Genomic DNA, 25,889 nt, shown 5'->3' with positions numbered 1-25,889 from the left:
TCGGACTTCAGTCGGCTTCCACCACCTTCGACCGTAGGACACGCGCGCGCTCGTGCCTGTTCTCCCAGTCTCTTGCGCGAACGTCGTGAGTGCGTCTGTGTGTGCGCGCGCCGTGAGAGCGCCGTTGTATCGTGCGTGCCGTTGTTGTTGTTATCTTGTGATCTCCGTGTGTTTTTCTGTTGCTTCTCTTCCCATCCCTCCCCAAAAAAAGGAGCATAAAAAATCACCCAAACAAAAAGTAGGAAAGAACTCGTTTTCTTGCATGATCTTCTTTGGTGCGCGGGGCTTGAGCAATTACATCCGTTGTATCGTCGGGGCTTTGGTGAAGTGCGGTTTAACGACTAGTGTTTCCAGAATTTCAACACAAGTCAACACACTCTACAGTTGGCTGTGACTTTGTTGTAAAACGCAGTAGCAACGCCGAATTCTAACAAGGAAACCATATACAGTGCCGCTTCCGGTGTTTGTTCCGTATTGTCGCGGCGAAGTGACGAAGAAACAGCTCCAAACAACAGAATTAGAGCAAGCAGCAGCTTCCTCCGCCCGCTTGTGAGCAGTGTAGCGTGGCCTGCTATAGATTGCAATAGGTGCTCAGTGTCCGGGTCGCGGGTTCTTCCGCGTGTCATTTTCCTGTGGAGGAGTAATTTTCCGCGGCAGTGTGGCAGAGGTGCTCAGTCTTGCCGAGGGTGTCGATCGGAATTGAAGTCATTCGCGCTGCTACCCAAAACCCCAAATCAAGTGAAGCGTTTGTGAGGTGTCTGTAAAGTGTCGGTAAAACCAAAATGCGTGAAGAAGACCTCATTCTTGCCCGGGCAATCGTTGCCCAGCAACAGCAGCAGGATGTGTCGCCGGGTGCATCGCCTGCTCCGTTGCGCCGCACGCTGGTGACCAATCTGCAGGACAAGACGAAGCAGTTTCGGTAAGTTTCGGAGCATCATTTGCATATTGAAATGGGATTTTAGATTTAGGTTGAGTTGTGCTGTGTGCGCTGAAAGTGAAAGTGTTGATGTTTTGGAAATCTTAATCTCGGAATCGCATGGTTTCGCATTGCCATGTTAATTTGCTCGGTCGGAATGTAAGTAGGGCATTCTCCGATTAGCCGAGATGATCGGCGGAAGCATTCAGATTAGAGTCGGTGATCTTGATTCCCTCCAAAATCTGATTTTCGTAGACGTAACACAAGTTCAGCAGCATACAAGCTAAGGCAACACATTCCAAAAAGCCGTATATTCCCATTATTCAAACAATCCCTCATAAACGGGGGCATAGGTAAAGGTTAATTAAAGCGCTTCCCTCGGAGCTCCGAGATCCGTGTGATCCGTCAGGCATCGGGCCTAATGATCGCTGGCTGGAAGAATTAGTTTACTGACGCCTTTGTTCGACATTCCCACTCCCCATTGTGTTGGGATATGGTTGTTGTAAAGATGCTTTTATACACGACCCGCTTCGATCACTGCCAGCTAAATTTCTTTACGACAACACCGATCCGGTGCGCTGCTCCACATCCGGTACATCATAATTAATCGCGGTTCACGGTGTTCACCTTCATAAGCGGTTGGCTGGGTGGGGGGAATGTAAGCAATTCGGTCGTTGGGATTTTTTGGTGTCAAGCTTTCAAGTGGAATTGAAGTGCCTCAACTAACACACTCCGCAATGATCGGTTTCGCTCGTGTACTCGTTCTAGAATGTCAAGGATTTGACGGGCAGTGATCGTGAGAATAAATACACTTCTTTCCTCCGGGTGTACTATCTGCAAGCTCTGGGAGAGAAGATCTGATGTGATCGCACGTCGAGTCTGTCGGTCAACATGGGTTTTTAACTATTTTTATGTTTCGAGTTATAGACGTGAACCTAAGGTCCTAGGTTCCCGTCTAATCCCAAAACGTCCATGATCGTGAGGTTTCAGGCTGTTAGGCTCATTAGAATAATTATATGGAAATAAATTCGCTCTAACTGAGTGTGTCTGTATATATTCCTCTCTTTTTTATTGAAACAAATCCTGAACTGAAACCTCTGAAAAGCCTTTTAACTATCGATCACGTTTTTATCATCGATCTCGCCCATCATGCCCCCAAGCTGTCTTACTTTGTTCCAAGCCCTCCTCTCCAGCTCTGCTGACCTTTGTCTGTACTTCAAGAGAGGCTTAGGTAATTGTTTTTTGTGTGTGTTTGTAATACTAATCTCATCCCCGTGTCGATTTCCTTGCCAATAAAGCATAATTGACAGCAAATATCGACTGCAAACTGTCAATCGATCATATGAAAAGGCAATTTATGAGACTTGGTGATCGCGATCGCGGCTCATTAGATGCCGTTTTTGGCCCCACTTAGTGGTCAATGATTTATGAGTTGAAAAAGCAATGGGGAGGGAGGTAATGGGGCTGAGTGTGTGTGCCGTTTTTACATCTATTACTGCCAACAATTGGCATTGACAGTACTGCCGGAGATTCATTCATACTGTTGGGTGAAGAAATAAAAAAAGAGTTGACCTCCTCTCGTACTGGGAAGTTGACAGCTGTGTTGGGGTTGCATTTTTTTTTTGTCACCCTCTTCGCCATTCATTCTGACATGCCGGCTTGAAGTAGAGCTAGGTTCGATGAGTGTTTTGGGACTATTTTTACGCGCATTGTTATTCAAAGCAAGAAAGCTCATGTTCCGGATGGGGAATTCCAAGCCTCTCGTCTATTCTAGACTGCCCAGTCTTGGTGTCTCTGGTGAGCAGATTGCTTTTTAAAAATGGTTACTCAATTGTTTCCTCCTCTGCTCGATCACTGATCGGTAATTTTGCTCCGTAGAGTTAGAATTATTTTGGAACACTTGTGAAATACGGCATGACCTTTGGACGTCTGGCCGGGTGGATTAAATGGCACTTCTGGTGGGGAAGCTGGGAGGGATTCGAGTGGCTATATTTATCTCACGTCTACAGCATCTCCCCCTCCAGTATGATCTCCAGCAACATGATCGCACATCTTGCACACCTGGGAGAGGTTCGGTCTTGGGACTACCTTGAAAAAGTTGAAGTCAGCATGTTGTTCAATATGTGGTTAGGGGAGTGTTTTTTTTTGTGTCTATGTGGTGCGTTGCCGTTTCTTTTGCACCCTACACTGTTTGGTGTGTCAACGTGTGTGTTTTTTTGCTAGCTCTTTCAACATACAAAAAACTCACCCAACCTCTCTGGAAGTGAGTCGAGTTGAAGGTGTGTTCGGGCGAGTTTTTGCTTAAAACTTGACGCACTCCAGCGATTGGACGAGATATTCGCGACGAGTAAGATACAGGATTGTCGCATGTTTTTTTTTGCTACTATCACGTGTATGCTTTCAGCGGCCGCACAAGGTTAATGTTGTGTACGAAATGAGCCTTAACACTAAATATGGTTCGTCGTGGCAGCGTGCAGGTCCGAATGGTGAGTGTACTGTTGGTGATGTTGGTCCCCCTTCATTCATTGCTCGGTTCCTTTTACATTGGTTGAAATTGTGTTGCCCAACTAGGGCTGTAATTTCAGTTAATAATAAGTCATCAATCACGAGGAAATTTATTAATTTTTAATTGGCTCTCGCTGCTTGCGGAGTGTAGCTGTCGTCTCGGTTATGATGAGTTATTTTAAAATGAGCCAAAATGATCGATTGAATTGTTTCTTTTTTTTTGTTTTTTTTGAAAGACAGTTTGAAAAAATAAAATTGTAAAAGAGAGACATTTTTGTGGAGTTATGTCTCAATTTACATTCACGACTGTGTTTATTGTTTAACCAACATTTACCTTATTCGGTTTATTATGATCTTAGGGAATCGACATACTTCTTTTGTAGGAATTTAAATGGCTAAAAAAACGTTCTGGACGTCTTGTTCAATTCAAACATCCACCGATAGTATTCCACTGTATGGCTTCGGATTGGATGCGGCTCTTTTTTATTAATAAGTTTTAAAGAACCATCAACTCTTAACCAACATTGCAAAAATGGCTTTTCTAATTATTTTTAAATATAAAAAATGCTAATTTTACTACTGCTATTTGATTCAACACGTGTCATGTGTTGCGATTAACCAGCGATGTGAATAAACTCATTTTTCGATATCAATATTGATTAATTTTAGAGTTAAATTAAGCTCTACTGTTAATTTACATCATCTAAAGTCCTTTTGTTCCTTAAAACACTGTGAGATATTGAATAAATTACGAAATCAACAAAAATCGTATTTAACGGTCGAATAAAACAAAACCGACGTTTGAATTTCTCACGAGGACGTTTGACATTCCACGAACAAAAGGTGTAGAGGAGGTACGTCCATGCATGTTCACGGCGGCCATGTTGCTTATTTTGAGTTTTTATTATTCGTTGTTCTGCGATAATCGTATCAATAACATTGAAACAGAATAACGCAAAACAACAGAATCAATTCCGTTTAAGTTAAACAAAAATATAATACGAGAAACAAGTTTGTTTTAAAACTCTCCTCACTGTGCCACCTCAGCTGCAGTAACCCTGGCCGGCCCAATTTGGCCGCTGTCAAAAAGGAAGGGGGTCTTGCAGAACGGCAGCAGAAAGGCAAAACATTGCGTAGAAACTGTGTGTAGTGGTAGTGTTTTGTGGGCAGCCAGCTTTCTTCGCCCAACTGTTTCAGCCCCGTATTCGATTTCCACGACGAAGAAAGGTGGTTCGTGTGGCTCCTGTGTGTTGGTGTGTGGTCATGCAGTTGCATATCGTAAATTTGCCGAGGTAGGAGGGTGAGACAGTGTGTGCTCCCCACAGCAGCCGGCATTAGGATTGGGGGGAGGAAAGGAAGAGGAGACGAAAATACGTTCTCCTCTCAAAAGCGATCCCGAAAACACTCATCCATAAGCAAAAGGCAATGCTGTGGCTGTGGCCATCATCTGACCCGGCAGCCACATCCAAATCGTCCATCGTAATCATCATCACTGTGTGGTTACAATCTAGTGTGCGTGTGTGTGTGTGTGTGCTCTGTTTCTCTGTGTGTTAAGTGCACGCATTCGGTGCTAAAACTTTCACCGCATCCGCATTCTACCGTGGGGGTGGTTTACGACGGTGTGAGTGGCCGTGGTGTGACCGTAAGAGTTTGGTTCATTTGAGCCGTATGGTCTGTGCTTCTTGTGTGTTGGGGCTGCCTGTGCGTATGCCGCATCATTTGCATCTTGAGGTGTAGTGCATGCAATTATTGTCGGTCAGTTCAGATTGCAAGTGTGTGTATGCGTGTGCCGATGCCGTGTTTGTGAGAGCCAGCATTAGATAATATGAGGATAGTACGACGATTCTAGGGTTTCTTCCGTGTGTCTGTGTGTTGTTCCCAGCCGGGAATGGGTTGTGGAAACGGTCCACGTGTTGGCGCTTCTAACTCAAACCAGTCCAAACACGCCAAACTATGTGGAATTTGTGCTGCAGCTGATTCGGAACATTGGATCAACATTTTCTACACCTAAAACGCACACCCCTATACGCCCAGCGAGAGAAAGTTGATCCCATCCCCTCCCCATCACACACAAACATACGGCGCACAGCTGACAACGAAAGGCAACCTGAAACGTCACAGCAACGTAGAAGGGAAGCAGCAAAAACAAAACAAAAACAAACTCTGCCGCTGCTGCTGCTGCTACTTCATCGCACATCATCATCATCGTCGTCGTCGTCGTCATCAGCAAAACCATCATCATCCGTTTTCTTTCGCCGCGAGACACACTTTCAAGTAAACGAGTAAACAATATGCAACAACGGTGGCTGTGATTGTGTGTGTGCTGCCGATTTGGGAAGGAATCAACCTGGCCAGTGCCGGGCCGTGTGGGTTTAGTGCGCAACACCGTCTTGTTTTGCTCGATTTCGGGATTCTTCTACTGCTGCCCCTGCTGCTGTCCGGGAATCGCGAAAGATGAACGGTAACGGATTGTGCACGACGCCGGAGGAGTCGGCGGAAACGCGCGAAGCACTGCATGAATGGTGAGCAACCTCCTCCCCTCTCTCCTTCTAATTCCGTAACATAACAGATAAGGGAGATAACGAGTAGGAGGTGGATTCGGATTAATTTCGGAAGGTGGTAGAGTGTGAAGTACAGAAAACAATTATTTTTGGGGGTTCAAAGTTTCTGTTAATTATTATTATTTTATTATATTTTATTTTAGCTTTAAATTATAAACAATGTGGACGCAATAATCTTACACGGATTGGACATATTATAAGAAAAAGCAACACGTAGTACTTGGTACACATGGCGAGTGTCGATAAACACCGGAGGTGATTAGATTTTTCTATCAGAGCCGTCGACACGGCAAGTCCGCGTGATCACATGTGTTGTAATGCCAAAAAGACAATGAAGAGAGGGAAGAAACAACGCTAGAGGAGTGCGACATAGGTGTACACAGAATATTAGCGAAATTTGCCAACTTGAAGCTAAATTCTAGAGCCGATCATGCTTATGAAAGTATGCATTGGCGATGCATTTTAGTAAGCCTATCGCTTTTCATACAGAAGTGAAATTTTAATAATTTTGCTTTAATTAATTTCATACGTGTCCGGCTTGTGAGATAAATCCGCTAGCCCCTTCACAATAGCAATCGATTCAAAAACTATTTTTAGTAAGCAAACGCTTCCGGCTTCCGAAATGCGGCATTTTATATCCGCGTTCGAATTAATTTCGGTTCCGGCCGTTGGGCTTTTTGGCTCCCCTTCTCCTGCTTGGTTCGGTAACCGGCCTTTGTAGCTCGCCCAGCTGCATAGAATTCGTTGTTACCGCGGGGCGGGGGCTTTGGATTCATGTTTCGTGCGCTCCCAAACCCATCGACGGTGGTGCAGCAACTGCGGATGATGCTCCCGTTTCCCGTGCCTAATTTCCCCTGTTCACCGACGTGCCGGTATCATTAGCAATGGGAATTAGATGTAACACGAACCGCGCGTAGTAAACGTGATGCAACCGGGCGCGCGTGTGTGTATGTCGTTGTTATCGGTTACAGATACAGAGAAGGGAGGGAGAAAAATAACAAATGATCACAATAAATTTACAGACCGATGCTTCACATTAGCCTGGTTCGTTGTTTGTTGTGCGTTTTTTTCGTTCCAAAATCGTTCAACCACTGCAAAATAAATTGTTCCCCAGCAGCAGCACCAGCAGCAGCAGCACGGGTGTGCAGTACCCGTACGTCGATTGCCCAACGTTGCTGAGCGCCACCGGTAAGAGCGGTATGGGTTGGCGCCCGGTGGTACGTAACACTCGCGTATTATGTAGCCTTTGGGTGTTAAAAATAAATCATATTTTTGTGCCACTTGTTTGCGCGGGTGCTTGTGCGGGGGAGCGATGGGAAGGGCGATCCTTTAACGATCGTGTGGTGTACTTGTGATTGAAACAAATTAGCGATTTCCATCATCCGTGAAACCCGGTGAGCTCGGAACACATTTCATCATTGGCCATTGGATGGTCCCTCTCGAGCTGGTGGTATTTCTTTGGGCGCATCTCTAGTGTATGCACGATTGCGCTGCACAAGTTGCCTCCTTTCGTGGAAGTTGAACTCTTTCGCTGGCGTACGGTACGTGGGACACGTACAGGGAGGTTGGTGTATAAATAATAAATTATGCGAACTCATCCAGCGATTGGAATTGTTGGAATATAATTAGGTCAATCGATACACAGACAGTGTGAGGCGTTATCGTGTCGTTGCCACTATTTCCTCTTCCAAGCAGCTTCTGGCATGCGTTGATTTTTACGGCCACAAATAATGATTTGGAGGGAAATGGTCTCTATTACCCGGTCACACGACAATGGATAACTCTGCCCTAGTGAGATGCATTCTTTATGCCGTTCATAGAGGTCACTATGGTATGATTTAGTAGACAAATGTCCAAAATAGTAAAATGTATCAATGTAGCGATAGGTAGAAAAAATGCTTCGCCTGGAAATGCAGGACGACATCAACGTTTAAACAAATTTTATTAATTAATAATAATTATTTCTTATTTTATACTATTAGTTGATTTTAGCCAGTTAGAGAGTTCCATGGTGCCTATTATGTAAGGTACACATCAAGAGCAACTGTTTCGTTACCATTATCAGCCTTGGAACTGAACTGGAATTCATACTCTGGAATTGATCGTGAACCTGTACCGGTCCTGGAATTGTTCTGGAACTGATATATAATCCCATTCGGTCCTGGAAAGATCTCCAACCATTATCGGTCCTGGAATTGTTCCGCAACCCATACAGTTTCTGAAGCTGATACTGAACCAAAATAGGTTCGGTAACTGATACTGGACTCATACCTGGTCCTAGAACTTACACTGCGGTCCTCTCTTTCGTCCTAAATACATGCCGTTTCTGGAATTTAGCTAGAACGTACAGAACCTGCAACTGGTCCTGAGCATATAGATGTCCTAGTTTTCATTCTGCACCCATGTCGGTTCTGATATCCTTTTATAATCATTTCATATTCCAGTTTGAAAAAAATAACTGAATCTATCTCAATCATGGAACTAATTGTAACCCTATCGCGGTTAAGCAACCGATACAGTAACTTATTTTGTTACCTCACTGGTCAGTTTTCGAGGAAAGTATAAAATGAATATGTCGTTAAACGAAGTACTTCTTGTAGAAGAATTAGTTTATATGATTAGAGTTTTTCTAATGATTTTACGTAAATTATTCTGCTGTAAAGCATTTCCATAAGAAGTGTTGCTTGAGACAAGATTTGAACCGATGACCTCTGATGCAGCGGGATGACGCTCTTTGCATCACACTATGAGCTGCCCGTAATGAAGCACCGGTAAAACCGTAATATATATCACCATCTCTGGCTTCGATCTTGGCTTACGGATAAAAGCGTGCGCTGCGCCAGTTTGCATTTGCATTCAAATGAGTCAGGCGATAATTTTACGGTCGATAAAGCTCGCTACCGTTCGATAATTCGCAGTAACTGTTTATTTTGCACCGCGCTTGGGAACTGTGTCGCGCAAACCGACCGAATCGATCAGTTAATTAAAGAAACAGTTCCCCGAACAAACTACAGGTGGCCTTATTACAACGAACGATTAATAGTAGTACCGCTTTGCTTATGTTTCCACTGGCTTTTCGGCGTTCGCTTTGTTGTCACACACCACAATCGAACGCGAGTATGTTCTCATCTCATTTGCTGCGCAGATTGATTAAACACCGCACTGGTAATGCGGTATATTACTACGATCGGCAATGTAAACAATACACACATCGTCGGGATGCAGTTATCGGTTGGTCATGCTGTCCTGCGTGCCGTCCGAACGCTGTCGCCTGTCGGGTGGCATGATGCGTGGTGTCGCAAAGTACTGCTGATGCAAATGAAGTCAGATATGTGTGGCGATGGTGATTCAACAGCTCCATGCTTGAACCAAACCGCAGGGCAATGGGACGCTATAACCACTACCGCCACAAGTGGCGGTGCGTTTTTGCACTAATCCACACGTGCATCGTGTTGCGTTGTTAGTGTAGCGCGCACTATGGCGGAATGATGTGGTGGAGTTTTTTTTATGCACATTTTCCAAATCGTTAATATATCTGCAAGAAATCACTAACAGCGTTTAAAATGTTTGAAATACTGTTTCAAATTTTGGACCACCTATTGCTGCATGGTGCTTAGTGTGGTGTCGCCGTGGCTCAACAATAGTGTAATGTACTCGGATGATGGACAAAACAACAAGCGGCGATGCTTTTGGAGAGAAGGGGTTGTAGTGTGACTGCGTGATTGATACCATTAATTGTGTACGAGGCGGGCTCGGGAAAGGGACGTGTTTGGGTGGGGTGGCCAGGGGGTCAGTCAGGGCGGTTGCTGTGGAGCCACCGGAGCAAACGGGTTGTACCTTTTGGCTGGCGTCACGCACTCACTCTAGCGCACGGGTTTCGGAGGCTTTCGTGTGTGTGTGTGTGTCTGTGTGTGTGTGCTGAGCGCCGCCACGACCACGAGACCGGGGCGCGCCTGGGTACATTATGCGGCACGGTTTGTACGGGGTGTGTGAGTGGCAGTGTTTTTGCGCGCTTGTTTTTCTTTCATTTTCTGGCCGTAGCCGCCGCCAGCCGCCGCCACTGTCGCCGCCGCCGCCATCTGCTGCCGCCGTTGCCGTGCAGCCCGCCGTAACGACATTACCGACATCAGGCGAACGCAGCCAGCCGATCATCGCAGTCATCGCGAGATCGTTCCACGGAAAGGGTGCTCGCGCCGTACTACGCTCGCGGAGAGAGAAAAGCCGCTGCCTGGTGTTGTTGGTGGTTGCTGTGCTGCTGTGTTGTGTGCCATGCTGTGTTTGGCATGGGTGATATCGCGAGTGAAGTGCGAAATACTGTGTCTCGGGGTTTGGGATTTATGAGTGATCCGATGGAAGTATGTATGAGGGAGACGTTTTGGTGCCATCAAGCGTGACTAGTTTCTGAAAGTGATTGTGTGTGACTGCGTTAGAGTAATGAATGTGTAATTGAGTTAAGCTATCAAATGTGATGAGACACTAGGAAGTTGATGAATTTACTGGAGAAGTTCCAATGAAGAAGATGACAGTTAGCTCGTGGGATGTTCTCAATCAATCTCATAGACTCATGACATTTGTGGCGCATTTTGATGAGCTGTGTGTTTCAATTAATTATACTAAATCAAAGCGTTTCAAGTCATTCGAAATGAAGCTGCTGTGGGACTACTCTGTTGTTAAGTCATCTAGCCCCCAACTAGGCTGCTGGCTGATAAGCTGATAAGCTTTGAGCAACGAAATGTGTGCGCGTTCGCCAAAAACCTGACCTCACAGTCGAAGGCCCAATACCAAAACAACTTCGGCACCCGTTTATGTAAGCCGACAGAGGAGTGTAGCATGGCGCGGCTTGTTATACACCGTGTTGGCCTAGATCCGAAACATTCCAACCCCAACAACGCGTCCCGGGACGCTGGGTCTTGGAGTTGGAGGGTTAGAGCAGGGACGATTTAGGTGGTACGGTCTTACGCGAATTTTTCCATCCGCCCAGCTGAGTTCGTTGACACACGTTAAATGGGGACGTCAGTTGTGAGTGTTTTGAAATTACCGCACTCTCTCTCTCTCTCCCTCCGAAAACCTTGTTCCCAGACGACCATGTTTTGCTCTGGAGTGCTGGGCAAGCAGGGTTGCATGACGACATGAAGAACCTTTCGAAGCCTGGATCAATAGAAATGTGGGTTATCAGTTTTGTTTTGTGTTTGTGCGACACTATTACCGGCTAGACACCTTCCACTGTCACTATTTATAGCATTCTAATGGATGAGTTTGAATTCCGGTTGGATTTAATGGAGTTCCGCGTTTTTTTGGGAGACGACGAAGTATGACGTCACGGTGAAATTCCTGAGCTCTCTCGCCGCTACCTGCCGACTCACGGGGGTCCCACGTGGAATGTGTAGCGAAGGCGACACCGAACGTACATACCGCACATTCCTGCACGCTTTCCCAGACGACGACGACGACGACGACGATGATGATGATGACGTCGAAACCGGACCGAACGACCGGAGTCGTCCATCAGAGTTTACCCTCCGGGCGGGCGGGCAGGCTGCGTTTGGTGGGTTCTTCATTGGACGTGGTCGGGCAGATCTTGAAGTGATGGTTTTTAACGGGGTCGCTCTGGATGAACGGCCGCTTGGACTTTTTCTTTCAATAGAAAAGGCCAAACCAGTGCGGGGCTAAAAAGACTCGGTGGCGTGGTGGCCTGCCGGCGGTGGTATTTGGTTTGGTGTGAGGGCTTTATTGCAAGTGGTTACGCAAAAACACAGCCGTCGGTCGAGAGTGAGAGCGGCGGCTTTGGCCCCATTTCGGGTGGGGTTGTTGTTTCTGTTTTGGTTTCTTTCGGTTGTTGTGCTTGTGTGGCGCCATTTGTATCTTGTTTTGGCGTGGATGAAACTATATCGCATCGCTCGGTTACAGTTCTTGCTGCAATTGAACTTTTGGAGGGGGGCGGTTTGCGTATGAGAGTGAGCAGAGAAAGCCGTCTGTTGGTTGTATTTACAAAATAAGCTGAGCTCTGAAGTGTTTTTTACAAGTCAACTTACATTGCGTTGAACAGCAAAAATATCCCTTTTTTGTTGCAATTGCTTAGCAATTTGTAGCTCTTGAGTGTTAAAGACATCTTGTATTTCGACATTTAATTCCTATTATTTTTGCTTTGTTTTATTGTGTATGATAGACAGTAATTGAACATCGAATGCCGCGTAGTACGAAAATGCAATTAGATGGTCTTATTTATGGCATTTTCTGCGGTGCAAAGGAATGTTGATAGGGGGTGAAACGGTGAAACGTTGAGGAATTAAGCGTTTTTCTGATTTATGGGATCTGTAGGTAGGACAGAAATGAGAACATTCATCTCTCGTGGTTCATTCATCCTTGGCCAAGAGATGTTTTCTGTTGTGGGGATTACCGTTGTCTTTGCTATTGGATACACAACTTAAGGCAACATATCATCATCAACCAACCAACAAAGGCAGCTGGATGTATGATATAAAGATTTATTTCATTGAGTAATCGTCTAGCGACTAAACAACACGGAAACTTCATAAGAATTAAGTTTTCCATAAAATAACACAATATTTTCTACATGAATGAAATGGATCGTTTTTCCTGTTAGTCGTTGATCGTTGGTGTGTGCTTAAAGCCCGTCATTCTTACATCATGCAACAAAGGTAATTAACTGTCACACTACAGCCCATTCAGCATTCAGTCCAGATTCTTCTAAATTATAATGGTCGAACAATTTTAATTGCGTCGAATTGTTTTTTTTTTTCTGGACGACAGACCGCCTGTAGCGAACTCTGTCTGCTAACTAGCACTACTACTTCTCCTGCTCGGTACTGCCGTTCGACAGCTAATTTAAGTGCTATGTGTGTATATTAACACAAATTACACCACCGCATAATGTGCTGCCGGCGTGTGTTGTAATAGGAGGAAGCAGGATTTGTACTTTAAATACAGTCCCGGCGGGTTTTGAATGCGCGTATTACATGGTCACGGGGACCGACCGAAGCACTGTGTGTCATTAGCTGACTGTGAGAAATTGTGGGCTTCCTTTTATCTGTAGATGGCAGGCAATGTGGCTTACAATTGCTTTCAATTGTAATTGTAAATGCTTTTGAAAACAGAGATCGATTGGAGTTAGAGTTTGTTGAAGCAGGTTCCTCACAAGCGCTAGGTGAACTTCATTTCGGTTTGGAATTCTATAGCGAAATAATGCCACACGATGATGATGTGTACAACCTTCAGTTTTTTCCTCTTGCGATGAAGCCCTCACACGAAGCGAGATAAAAACAGAACAAAACAAATTAACGAGCAAAATCAACCTCCAACAAACACTTCTTCCGCTCTTTGGCGCCCGGATCTCCGGACCTCCGGGCAGGCAGCAGTGTCAATGCGGTTCGCGAGTGTCACGGTTAAGCGAGTGCCTGCCGGTGGGGCCACGGACTCATGCGCTGGGTGCGATGTTCAAGGCCACACGACGGGCGCGTTGATTGCATTTGTGTGTGTGTGTGTGTGTTTACGTGCTGATTGATCGTTCGTCCAACCGATCATCCGATCGTCATCACGGCGACGGTGCGCATCGTGGCCTTCTTACCCGTCAGCTCCACGGGCCTTGAGGTGGTGGTGGCTTTCGAGTGGCTAATAGAATCTTGCGGTTCCGCTGTTCGATCGGATCGCGATGCCAACGCAAAGGGTGTGACAATGCAGGCGGCAGAGTACAAGAGGAAGTGGATAGTAGTTTCTATTGGTTTGTGGTGGTTGACGGTGGTACAAACACAGACACGAAAAATAGGTGTCGCTTTGTAAATGGTGGTCGATTGTTGTCGATTCACCTTCCAGTGCTTTTGATGATCGTACGAGCGACGACGGTAGTGAACGGAGGGTTCGGTTTGGTTAAGTTTTACGTAATGTGCGAGGCCTTTTTGTCTGCCCTTGGCTTAGCGCAGGGGGTCCGCTTGAAGAGGCTCAAACATTACCAGACCCTCCCGAACATCTTTGCCGGCTTTGGTAGAAAGTTACTTTCAAAGCCTCGCGCGTTGCCTGCGACCTTTGATCGAGCGAGCGCGCGCGATCGCGAGACGATCGTTGTTTGCTCCGGCCACCAGGCACCGGGCAGGGCACCTTAGCAATGTGGATTGAACTGGAATTGGTTGGAGTTGCCTAAGTAAACACGCTCCCTTTCGGTGGCAGCTTTGGGTTTGTTGTTTATAGTTTCCTAGAAATGTTTGTGACAAGTTTTTATAATGATTTCTTGGAGATTTGTTTATGCTTCTTTACGCAATAGTCAACGCTAATGGTGCTTAACGGTTTGTCAAAGTAATTGTTTAATTTTACACTATTTGAGCAAGGCGTAGAACCGGTAAATGCTCAGCTAACAATTGATCATGTGTCAACAACTGATTATGAGGTCTCAAAATTTGTTTGATTTCAAAAAATAAACAACAAAATACGTAGTTTGTTTTGTATATTACCAGAGGATTGAACCTCAGATCACGATCAGATGTTCGTTCTAGGCAAATTTTCGCACCATCACTCGTTGGAAAAGACATCTGCTCGATTCGAGCCTTTCAAAACGGATGGTTTTGTTGATTAATGGCTCTAACGAGAGATAGAGAGGAAGAATTCAGCCTTTCTAATGCCATTCTACTTCAGGAAATCGGAGTGGGTTCTGCCCACACACCTTGGCTGAAGTAAGCAGAAAATCATTCTTTGTTCTTGTAGAGGAGCTGGGAGTTAGCAAACTCTGTCCAAAGCTCCGAAATGTGCCATAAAGCAATTCTAATGGTTGACCAAACCCAACGAAACCTTCAACCGCTTCGATTGGGTGTGTAACACCACCACAAAGGTAGACCGCGCATAGGAGGTCATTGTGCCCCTTGCGTGGTGCTAATGCGATACCGAATTCGGCTGACCTTCCTGCTCTGCGTGTGGATTTGTTGTGTGGGCGCCGAGCCGCTCAAAACCGGTAGCGAACTGCTGGTGTATTTTGGCGCAACTTCGTAGGTAGGGTTAAGGATGGCCACAAGGTGGGAGTGTTTCGCTTTGCTCTGACCTGTTGTGTAAAAATGTGTTTGCAAATTGAATCAATTCCCCAAGATGTGAAGCCCAAATCATTTGGTTCAATGTCATCATGGTGGAGTGGTCCGTTGTGGCGCAGTTACATGTGTCGTTCGATCACAACACTGCTCGACATCTTTCACACACAGCATCGGGGCAATCACACGATCACGATCGACGCCGATTTGTAATCTCTCTTTCGTAGGCAAACCTGCAATAACACTCGATCGTTGCTGCTGATTGCTGCTGATGTAACAATGTGTCGTTTTTTTACGTGCACGACACCAGACACAGATAGCGGGCCTGGAAGTCACGTCAAGGTGTATGCCAGGGCCACACGATGCTCCAGTCCGCTTTGCATGCTGCCTGATCGTGCACCGCACTCACACACACACACACACACTCCGCGTGAGGTGGAATGTCACGCAAGGTCAGAAACGGTTGAAAGATCCTGCCACTGCTGCTGGTGGTGGTTGTGCGGGTGTGCACTCTTGAGGTTTCGTAGAATCTGCGCGAGAGGTGCATGGAATTTGATTAAGCGATAGACGACGCTCTACTTTGCTTGAAGTTCGTATTCTTTGAAGTCATCGTGAGGATGCCTTTTTATAGCTTAGAGCACTCCAGACAACCATAAGATGTGCCACAGACAAGTGGGTGACAGTTCCGTCATCAATCAAGCGGGGGGAAATGCGGCCTTCGTCACACCACGCGTGGGTAGTGCTGACTCTTATCATACATACAAAAGGAGAGAGCGCCAGCGTCTTATCAGTGGCCAGTTGTGTGTGATGATGACTTGGGTTATTTTTTGTGCGGACTTATTGCGCCTTTGTGTGTGCTATTGGGCTGGAGGGAAATGAGGTGATAACAAATCCCGAACAGTGACGTAACGTTGATATGGTTCGCGGGTTTCGATTGATTCGATTAGCGAGTGGTCTGGCCAGTTCGAAATCAGCTCATGAGCGGAGAGGATGTAGTGGCTTCTTCGGTTGGTTGCCAGTTCGTCGTCTCGTAATGAATTAGTCGTCCGTTGTGCGTTCTTGCTGTGTTTTTGTGTGTGTGTGTGTGCTTTCCTAACCCAAGCGTCTCTTCGCTCTATCCGTTTCAGTGAGCGTACTTACGACCCCGGTGCGGTGTTCCTCCCTGAGCTTGACTCGAATTAATAAGACTGTTTGACTGCCGAAGCACAGAACCTCCAGCAAGGCATAAGGGGCCGTTTTCAGTGTGAGTGTGTGTGTTAGTGGTTCTTTGTTTGCAATTCTATTTGCAAACCGTGCGGCCAATGTGCGGCGTGTTTCAATCGGCATTCAGAGTCCGGTGATTACCCCGCCGTGTTGTTGATCCCCGAGCTCCGTTATTATGCTCCAAACCAAAGACCACAGTGTGTATGTGTGTGTGCGTGCGAATGGGCACTCGTTTTTTTTTTCTAATGGCCGATATGAAGTGTGAGTGAGTGTACGCGGTGCGAAATCATCAACTGTGTATCAAAGCAAAAGAATAGCGCTTTCGGTGGTTACTTGGTGAAGCGTTCCACAAGCGCTCCGTATCTGCAGTAACGCTTCGACGGCCCACAGTATGGCCTACCTTTCCGATGTAGATCTCGCAACGCTACACCAGTCACGCCTCGAGGAGCGCGTACAGTATCGGCTGTCGGCGCTGTGGACGCACGGAGCGGAATCGGGCCGGGATTATCAGCGATCGTTACCAGCAGTGTCGTCATCCGCGTCATCGTCGAGCACGTCATTAACAATGTTTGGTGATCGCGAAGCGGCAAAGCTTACGGCCGTTAAGGTCCCAACCGCGACCACTACAGGCAGCAGCAGTAGCAACGGCACTGTGAACGGTGCGAAGCACCCAAGTGCTAGTGATATAGTGAACAATAACGTGGCGGAGCGGTGTCTACTAGAACCGATCGGACCTACCTTGGGCAGATCGGTCGCCAAGGCTTCGATGGAACGACCGTACCATCAGCAGCAGCAGCAGCAGCAATACAACTTTAGCGGTCATGTGATACGTCCTAGGATTAGAAGTAGTAACAGCATGTCCAGCAGCAGCTCGACTGCATCCAACTATCATCTTCATCACCAGCAGCCGCATCATCACGCAAGCAGTGGTGGAGGAGGCAAACACGTGGAATGGAGCGATGACGATCATCTGCACGACGACGGCTACTTCTCGTCCGACACACGCCGAAGAAGGTCCGGCACATGGCCGTAAGTGGAGTTGCGCAGAAAACACACAGCTTAGCCCTTACTTATACGCCCCGTTGAAAAGGTTGTTGTTGAGGTTGAGGTGGGAGGTTTGTTTAGATCAGGAAACAAAGGAAGATCGCTGTACAAAACTGATCCATAGCGATATCTTGATGTTTTGGCCACCTTCTGCAGGAAGTCATGCCGGGTCAACCTTATCAACGCCAATAATCAACTTCAATCGAATCGTTGTTGATGCGATTGGATCACACATTTGCCCCGAATAACCCCCCCGCTTGCAAATAGATTAATTCCAGTTCAGGCAAGGGTCGGTAACGAAAGGGTTCGGAAGCTCCCGGACGTGTCGGCCGTATGTTTGCTTTTTTACCCAGCAGCTGTGGTGGTGGGAAGGTTCCTTTGGACTAGATGTCACCGGGAACTTCTGGAAGCTTGAAACAAAGAAGCGAAACGACGATAATGACATGGATGGACACTCTGGGGTTGGCGCCAATGTGCACCCGTTGTGACGTCCGCCCCGAACGGCGGGGCTTAGTTGCGAACGGTTTATCGTACCGATAAGGTTGTGACGGCATGTTGTACTCTGTTTAAGTGGCTTTTACTACCCCATTGAGGTGAGTGCGTTCGCTTTGGGGAATGTTTTGGGATCAGGCAAGTGAAGTGGATTTTCTATAGTTTTGGGAATAATCAGAATTTTGAATTCAGTTTTGATCGCTCGATGAGTCAGCGATAGAAAAGATCTCGCGTAGATGTTGGAATTTCCGGGATTCCCTATTTGCAAACCTGTTTCTGAAAAGTGATCTACTAGCCAGACAATGAACAGACAGTTTTCGCATAAAGTTATCAGTGCGAAATCTTATCTTCTATCTTATGTATTGTCTTTGGGAATAGCTGAATGTTTTAAAAGTACAAATAGTTGTGCCCAGCAGTACATTTGCGATAGTTCTGTTTGGTCAGCGTGTAGAGAGGTAGAGTTAATAGTGCCAGTAACCGTTGTACGTCTACTAATTCTGAAGTCATCGTTGCTGCAAGTGTCGGGCATGACTTGACACATTCATCAGTTTGTGTGCATTCGTTTTTTTTGTCTAAATTGTCTTGTTTTTAATCGAACTGTGATGGATTGTGTGTTTGTGTGCTCTGGAATGAGTGATGGACACAGCTAGTTAATTATTAGTTGAAAAAGTACTAATTGTATATGCATTTGCATGACAATTTCTCACTGCACGAATCGTGAGGATTTATTAATTAAGTGCATGGCTCGACAAACTCTGGTGTCAGGTGTGTGTGTGTGTGAAGTATTATTGCATGTTAAAATAAGGGGAAAGGGAATTGTGTTTATCGACGAGAAGCCTCGCTCGTTCTTGTCAGCCTGTATTTCAAGGTGGCTGCCCAACCAGCGTGAACTTCTTGTGCGCAAAAAGGTGCGCAACGAAAAGCAAGCAAAAAAAGGGAAAGTCTGTCTCCCTCCCAGTGGTTCGTGTGTGTGTGTGTGTGTGCGCGCGCAGAGGTTCGGCCTCAATCCGTTCGGTTGGACGCGCCACTACGACAAGTTTAATGTTTCGGTTGCCTTTTCAATGTGTACACAAAGTACAGGGAAAGTAATATGAAGCATTATTTTTATATTATTACATTATTGTTACAATGTATTTTTATTTCCCTTTTTACTGTGTTTAGCTTAAATTGATGGTCTTATTGATATATCTTTGTGCCATTATTTTATTAGTTTCACCCGCTTTGATAGAACCACCCTGTAGTCGGCGCCGGTTTGAGGGGCACTACAGCATCTTTTCGGTGTCCGGTCGTCCCTGACAGTGCGATCTTGTGAAGTGGTGTCCCCAGGCTGAGAGGGAGGGGGACGATTAAATTATGTCCGATCGATCCGGTCGGGCGGACGCCGAACACGCGCAGACACACAGATACACGTTTACCGTCAATTTAACCTGCTTCTTCTGCGCCTGCCCTCCGTTAGGGGCCCCGGTGCTTCCCAGACCGCTCGACGCACTGTCTGGCACTGTGTGTTGGAAGAGAGAGAGAGAAACACCCACGACTTATTTTACACAGCTCACTTTAACGGTTATGGACATTTAGGGCTTTAAAGTCTATTCGAACATAACGAGCCCTTCATTTGTATTGGTGATAAATCGTTTGAGTGTCTTTTTTTGTTCGAAAAAAGATTTTATTTTTACCAATTTGTGACACAGCGGATCGGATGAGATGGCAAAAATCTAACAAACAACTTAGTATCGCACACCTGACACCTGGAAAGGCAACCGCAGCATCATCGCAGGGCCGCACGATCACACTGTGTCTGTGCGTTTGTGTGGGCACGCGATCGTGCAGCCCATATCTCTGTGTGTTGGTGTGACCGTGTGTACTGATTACTTCGGTCTCGGGCTGGGTTTGATCCTTCGATCCGCGCGCGATCGCTCGGTATCCGACCGTGCGCATGTGCGATCGTGCGTCAGTAGTCGCGCGAGGAGACACGCGAGTTGTGGTGTGTCCAGCAGAGGCCGTGTGTGTGCATGTGGCGTTCGCTTCTTAGTGCATAGCAGGCAGGCAGGCAGGGAGGGTGTGTTAGTGTGTGTGTGTGTGAGTGTTTCACTTAGAGTTTCGATTCGGTGCGATAGGATTTTTTGGGTGTCTGTTCTTTTAAGGTGTTTGTTACGTTTTACGGTCCATTACAGTGGCAATTCGAGGTGTATCTCGCAACAAGAATTGTGAAATACTAGTTATAGTTGGTCATCTATTCACGGCGTGCGGTAGTGCTGCTGCAGTGCAATAGCAAAAAAAGGCCCTTTTGCTAACCCAGAACAAACGATGGCCGAAATGCACGAAAACGATGATTTTATGGCCGATCTGGTGCGGTTCAATCATCACCCGTCGGCGCATCATCACCATCATCAGAATCACCACAATCACCTTCACCATATGTTTGGTAGTAGCGGTCATCAGCAGCAGCAGCAGCAGCAGCAAAACAACCATCGCCACCACCAGAGTAATGGTGCGGGCGGTGGCTACTCCCCGTCGGCCGAGGACGATATTCCAGCGGATGAAGATCAGCTGCTCCTGTGGCGCCCGAAGAGGTCAGTTTGGTCCTGTGAACGAGAACGCGGCACAGAGATGGAGGAGCGTTCAAGGATGCTTCACGCTGCCTTCTCCGAGCTCCTCTCCGAGTGCTGTGAGAGGATGCCTTTTTTGGACATTTTTCTGCGATCGAAGGCATCAGGCAAGGTGGCAAGTGGATTGTTGAGCCGTGTAGAGCTATTACGTCAAGCGTTCTGAGCGTGGTGGAATTTGCCTTCTGAACGCTGGGTGTTACAAGGCTATGACGCAAAAGTGTGCGCACACTGGAGAACCGTGTCCTAAGCGCCCGAAAGGGGAAAGGGAGAAAAAAAATCACGCCAAACGTCGTCGTTCGTTGACGTTAAGTCGTTAAGCGGGGGGGGGGGGGGGGGGGCTCGCTGGAAGGGCACCGGTTTGAGGTGTTGTGTTTTTTGTGGGGCTCGCTGAAACCGTGATTGAGAGGTGTTGTGTTTTTTCTCCAATGATTTCGCTCCGTCTTTCAACGACGTATCTGAGCTGTCGCAGAAATGCTGGAGCAGAGGGGCACGCGTTTGGGACAGGGCAGGACAACCGTGTGGCCAGATGGTCTCTCATGGGTTCTGTTTCCTTTTTATTTATTTTTTTCTGTGAACGGAATGATCGCACTGGAAAAGAAGCCCCGCTTGATGATGAGACGTTCGCGAGATCATCGCGCACGGCTGAGAAGATTGCGAGAAAAGAGACGGCGAAAGAGAAAAAAAACGCACTCGAAGCAAAGGGTGAGACTGGAAGACGGAGGGAGGGCGCAAAACTTGTCCGCCCTGACAATTTCACTAATCGTTTCGATTGGGGGTAAAATAATGACCCCACCGGCTCTCCGAAGGTGGCACAGTCTCCGCGACTCGGCTGTGGCTGTTGCCCATGTGGGTGCACTCTCTTGTGGGTCGGTGGGGGAAGCCGTAAGGTTGCTGGCAGTGGAAAGGATGAAACCGCGAGGGGGATGTTGAGCTGTGCGCCTGCGGGGAGATTGTCGCTGGTCAGGGTTGCTTTTTTTATATTTAAAACGATAAGCGTAACAAACAATAATAATTAAGTTCAATTAATGTTTCGCTGATATAATTTCTCGCTCTACTTTGCGTTACTCAATTACTGGCGAATAAATTGAATTTTTGTCCATTAATTAATTACAACAGTGCATGATTATGATGTTTAAGAGACATATTTATAATCATTATGTCATGCTCCAAACAAAAAATGCCCGCGATCACTTGCCTGTTTTTGTTCTGTTGCTGCCGTTGATTTGTTGAGGTTTATTATTGCACACTTGACATGTTTTGTATATCAACTCGTTATGTGCGCCAACAGTTCTCAATGAATGCATCAACACTGCAATCGCCTGGCCCGTGTTGGTGTGTTCTTGAACGGCGTTTAGGTGTGCGGCCTGTAACAAAGTAACTAAGGAAGTGAACAGTAACGGGTAAAGCAGGAGGAAATGAGCAAGGCTGATGTATGTCTGTGTTGCTTTGGCGAACCGATCGATAAGACATCGCATGGGTGGAACGTAGATTAAGTTTCATATAACTCTTTGTCTGTTTGAGCATCTGATTGTGCATCATTTTCTGATCATTGATTTCATTTGCAACAAAGTGCAACGGACGTTTTAAAATTTAAACATTTTATTCTTTGTTTTCTTAAATTGTTTTATAAATAAGCACATCACCAAAACAAAACGCCCCGCCTGAAAGTATGCAATCGTCTAACATCTCACACCTTCTGTCTTTTCAGGCGCACGCGAAGTTTGAATGCACCGTCCCCGTTTCAACAATTTGGACCATGCGGTCGGATCATGAAAAACTCGGCGATGGTGATGTGAGTAATAAAACCCTCCTTATCCAAAGGTTATCTGTTTGGCTGACATGTTTCTTCCCTCCCTCTCTAACGATTGCAGGCAAATTCAGGACCCAGCGAGCCAGCGGTTAACTTGGTACAAGCCGCCGCTCGCCGTGCTGGTGATTAAGAAGGTGCGCGACTCGAAGGTGCTGCAGCCGTTCGTGCAGCTGGTCGAGTGGCTGATCCACGAGAAGCACATGGTCGTGTGGGTGGAGGCGGCCATCCTCGACGATGCGCTGCTGACGGGCGACAAGCGCTTCACGAAGCTGCAGGACAAGCTGATCACGTTCAAGGACGGGCGGGACGATCTGACCGACAAGATCGATTTCATCATCTGTCTCGGGGGCGACGGGACGCTGCTGTACGCGTCGCTGCTGTTCCAGAAGTCCGTCCCGCCGGTCATGGCATTCCATCTCGGGTCGCTCGGCTTCCTCACCCCGTTCCAGTTCGACAACTTCCAGGAGCAGGTGACGAACGTGCTGGAGGGGCACGCGGCCCTCACGCTGCGCAGCCGGCTGCGGTGTATCATCGTGCGCAAGGACAAGACGGAGCAGGAAATCTCAACCTTCAAATCGTCTCAGGATCCGTCGACGAACATACTGGTAGGTGTAAAGTAGCGAACGATCGTTTTTGGCGTTCTTTAAACGAAAAATAAATAATTAAACTAATTTGTTCATTTTTTGTGTCCTGTTTCAGGTGCTAAATGAAGTGGTCATAGATCGGGGCCTGTCGTCTTATTTGAGCAACATCGACCTGTTTCTGGACGGCAAGCACATCACCTCGGTGCAGGGCGACGGGCTGATCGTGTCGACGCCGACCGGCAGTACGGCCTATTCGGCTGCCGCCGGCGCCTCGATGATTCATCCGTCAGTGCCCGCCATACTGGTGACGCCGATCTGTCCGCATTCGCTCAGCTTCCGGCCCATCGTACTGCCAGCGGGTGTGGAGCTAAAGGTGTGTACAAAAGTGTCTTTTGGGTCGACATATTTCCTTTTCTAATTGATTTATTCTCTTTCTCTCTCTTTCTCTCGCTTAGATTGCAATCTCACCGGACAGCAGAAACAGCTCTTGGGTGTCGTTTGATGGTCGAAATCGCCAAGAGCTGCTGCACGGCGATAGGTAAGCGCGCGCTGCACGAAACTGTCTCCAAGTTGCGCCCCGTTTCATTAATTCCTTTATTTTTCTATTTTCCATTGTAGCCTTCACGTCACCACCTCGATCTACCCGGTGCCAAGCATTTGCGCTCAGGATCAGATTGCCGATTGGTTCGACTCGCTCGCCGAATGTCTGCACTGGAACGTGCGCAAGCGGCAGAAGTGTCTGGACGAGCTGTCCGACCTGACCGGTTCCGGCACGGAAGACAGCGCCATTGACGACATCGTGCGCGGTATCGAAAACCTCGAGAACTAAAGCATTGCCCGTGTAAGGCGGGGGGAACGAAGCGGGCGAACAAAAGCACAGCTGTTTAGGGAGGAAAAAACTCCGTACTCTGCGACAAACCAATTTTGGAACGGAATGAAGAAAGGAGTACAAAGTGATCCGAACATAATAAGCAATCGAAAGTAGCGAAACAGGCAGCCAGGTATGTGTGTGTGTATTTGTAGCTCCTTCGTGTATTAAGAAGGGCAGGTAGCAAGGAAACAGGAACGTCATCGCAGATCTCATGCAGTGATGTAGAAATGCGTGTGGTAGTAGGGGTTGACTATTGTTTGCTTTTATGTTGATTTTTTTCTTCGTGTGGACAGCTTTGAGGACTTCAAAGCTGTATGTTAGAGAGTATGCATTGACATAACAAGAATGTGTGTGTGTGTGTGTGCTTGTGGTTTTAGTGAAGGAGATTGGATCTTTCGCAATAGACAGCCCCGAAATGTTATTGTAAGGTTTGTCTGCACGTGTAAATGTTGGCTTGGCTGCAGAATTGATTAGATTTTTTTCTTTTTTTTAAACAAAGGTTTGTGTTTCACACCGTTGCGTGTTCACTGTTTGGGAAAAGAGAGGATATTCGTAGCGTTGGCCAGAGGGAAAATGGCGCTCTAGATGGTGCGGAAAGCGTAGCCTCCAGTTTGTTTAGTGTCGGTGGTTTTTTTTTGTTCTGTTAAGTTTTGTGATGCTCTCAAGGAGAGCGCAACCGAAGGCAACATGCTTCAATAATAGTGTTTAAGAGGGAAGTTATGTAAGGTGAAGCAGAGCAGTGTTTTTTAAAACCACATGCAAATCAATAGCAAATGGAAAATGTAATCAAAATCAGAAGAAAATTGTCCTTCAAACCAGCTCAATCCGTCAATCGGTGTCCGGCTCTGTCTGTTGGGAAGGCACAAATAGGAAGCAGTTACCGTTGTTCACACAATAGACAGAACGGACAAGCAAAAAGGCCGGGAAGGTGTAGTGATGCTGGTTAAAGGAGAAAAAAGAAGATGTTTTGTAGTGATAAACCAAATTTTTAATGAAACTGTAACAGGCTTCAGTTCTCGTTTTGTTTGACCGTGCTTTCGTTTCCAGCGTAGAAGGACCGGAATGGGATAGCCGTAGATATTATTATGATTAATGGCAAATAGAACAGGGGAGGGGGCATGATAATAAATAGCAAAAAATAGGGAACTATACTACCAGACAAGTGGGCAAAGTGTGTGTGTGTGCGTATATGTGTGGTGTATACAACAGTGTAACATTGCCGAGGTTCGCAGCAAGCAAGCAAATGTAAGATTTGATCAAGGAGCGCTACTGGAAAGTGGGGGGGGGGGGGGGGGGGAGGATTAAGCGTGGAATAAAATTCGTGCTGACCCGTAGAGGAAATTTATACAAAATCGTGTGGATGTAGAGAAAAAAAAGACAAAAAAAGTGAATAGAAGGAAAAATATATGAGTATACTATTTAATAAACGCGAATATAAGGTGTACTATCGCGATCAGCGAGAAAAGCGCGAAGAATAAATCCGAACACGCAGAGATAAATAATACGATACGAAGCTAAGGTCTTATCGTGGTTAATGCAGCTTCTCATTATAATGGCACTTTTTAAAAGCGTCGTTAAACCATTCCAGACAAACTCTGGGTCATGATTGTTCGATGAATTTTGTGAATGATGTTATACAATTTTAATTTCGGTTGTTTGATCCGATTGCACGCAAAACAGAAACGTTTGACGCATTTTCAGTACCAACCATGGGTTGGGGTACGTTTACTGTTGTTCTCGTCCTTCTCCATTTTATGCTAAGCACGTTTTTGTACCGCGCCGCGAGGGTCAGTAATTGAATAAACAATTGCTTGCATTATTCACCCCTCCCCCCTCCCCGCTTGCTGATGCTTGTGCTTGATTTTGTGGCTTTCTCGTACGTGGAAAGGATGAAATGTGGACACACTGCGCCACTGTTAACTAAAAGGGGAAATGGTGCGAGAAAACGTGTGCACCACGAGGGTTTTCATTTTATGGCCAAAGCTCAGGTAGCTTGGCATGCTAAAATCGAAACCAAATCGAAAAGGTTTGATAAAGTCGTTTTTTGTTTTGCGGTAATCATTCGCTTCTCTGGTTTGACGCGTTGATACGCACGACCGACCTACTACCGTCAGCCTCAGCCCGGAATGATGCGGACAGGTTTTCGTCGAATGACGTCACAGCGTTTGTGGTAGCCGCTAGTACGTTTACCAGGCTGCGTGTCTGCGTGTCGAAATTGTCCTTTTATCTTACGGTTGTATTGGTGACATTGCGGGAGGGGATTCACATCTG

The 25,889-nt window shown here is 46.6% G+C and overlaps 2 protein-coding genes across 8 annotated transcripts in view; one reads left to right on the top strand and one right to left on the bottom strand.

Moving 5' to 3' along the window:
• The first annotated feature begins 10 nt into the window (after nucleotides 1-10).
• LOC121600686 (NAD kinase-like) lies at nucleotides 11-25,051 on the top strand. Of its 7 annotated transcripts, none has more exons than XM_041929530.1 (7): nucleotides 5,857-5,943; nucleotides 16,136-17,240; nucleotides 22,062-22,145; nucleotides 22,225-22,768; nucleotides 22,863-23,120; nucleotides 23,203-23,285; nucleotides 23,366-25,051. In XM_041929530.1, the coding sequence occupies exons 2-7, from the start codon at nucleotides 16,603-16,605 to the stop codon at nucleotides 23,574-23,576; spliced, it is 1,818 nt and encodes a 605-aa protein (XP_041785464.1). In that variant the 5' UTR covers nucleotides 5,857-5,943; nucleotides 16,136-16,602; the 3' UTR covers nucleotides 23,577-25,051. The 7 variants fall into 7 exon arrangements, with proteins under 7 accessions (XP_041785466.1, XP_041785467.1, XP_041785464.1 ...); XM_041929528.1 differs by lacking the exon at nucleotides 5,857-5,943 and adding an exon at nucleotides 10,120-10,337; XM_041929531.1 differs by lacking the exons at nucleotides 5,857-5,943; nucleotides 16,136-17,240 and adding exons at nucleotides 19,578-19,823; nucleotides 19,919-20,317.
• LOC121600689 (lipase member H) overlaps nucleotides 22,746-25,889 on the bottom strand; it is a 43,979-nt gene continuing 40,835 nt past the window's right edge. The window contains exon 6 of the transcript XR_006005864.1: nucleotides 22,746-22,804. The gene's annotated coding sequence lies outside the window, so the exon portion shown is untranslated. The remainder of the gene's footprint in view (nucleotides 22,805-25,889) is intronic.

Source organism: Anopheles merus, chromosome 3L (genome assembly GCF_017562075.2).
Source record: "Anopheles merus strain MAF chromosome 3L, AmerM5.1, whole genome shotgun sequence".
Classification (NCBI taxonomy): Eukaryota; Metazoa; Arthropoda; class Insecta; order Diptera; family Culicidae; genus Anopheles; species Anopheles merus.
The sequence above is the reverse complement of the archived record's forward strand: the minus strand, read 5'-3'. Positions and strand labels throughout refer to the sequence as shown.

Excerpts from the sequence above, each read along its gene's own strand:
- LOC121600686 (XM_041929530.1), top strand. The coding sequence starts at position 16,603 with ATGGCCTACCTTTCCGATGTAGATCTCGCAACGCTACACCAGTCACGC. Across the intron at positions 22,146-22,224 it reads AAAAACTCGGCGATGGTGAT|GCAAATTCAGGACCCAGCGA; the intron begins GTGAGTAATAAA and ends TAACGATTGCAG. Across the intron at positions 22,769-22,862 it reads ATCCGTCGACGAACATACTG|GTGCTAAATGAAGTGGTCAT; the intron begins GTAGGTGTAAAG and ends GTCCTGTTTCAG.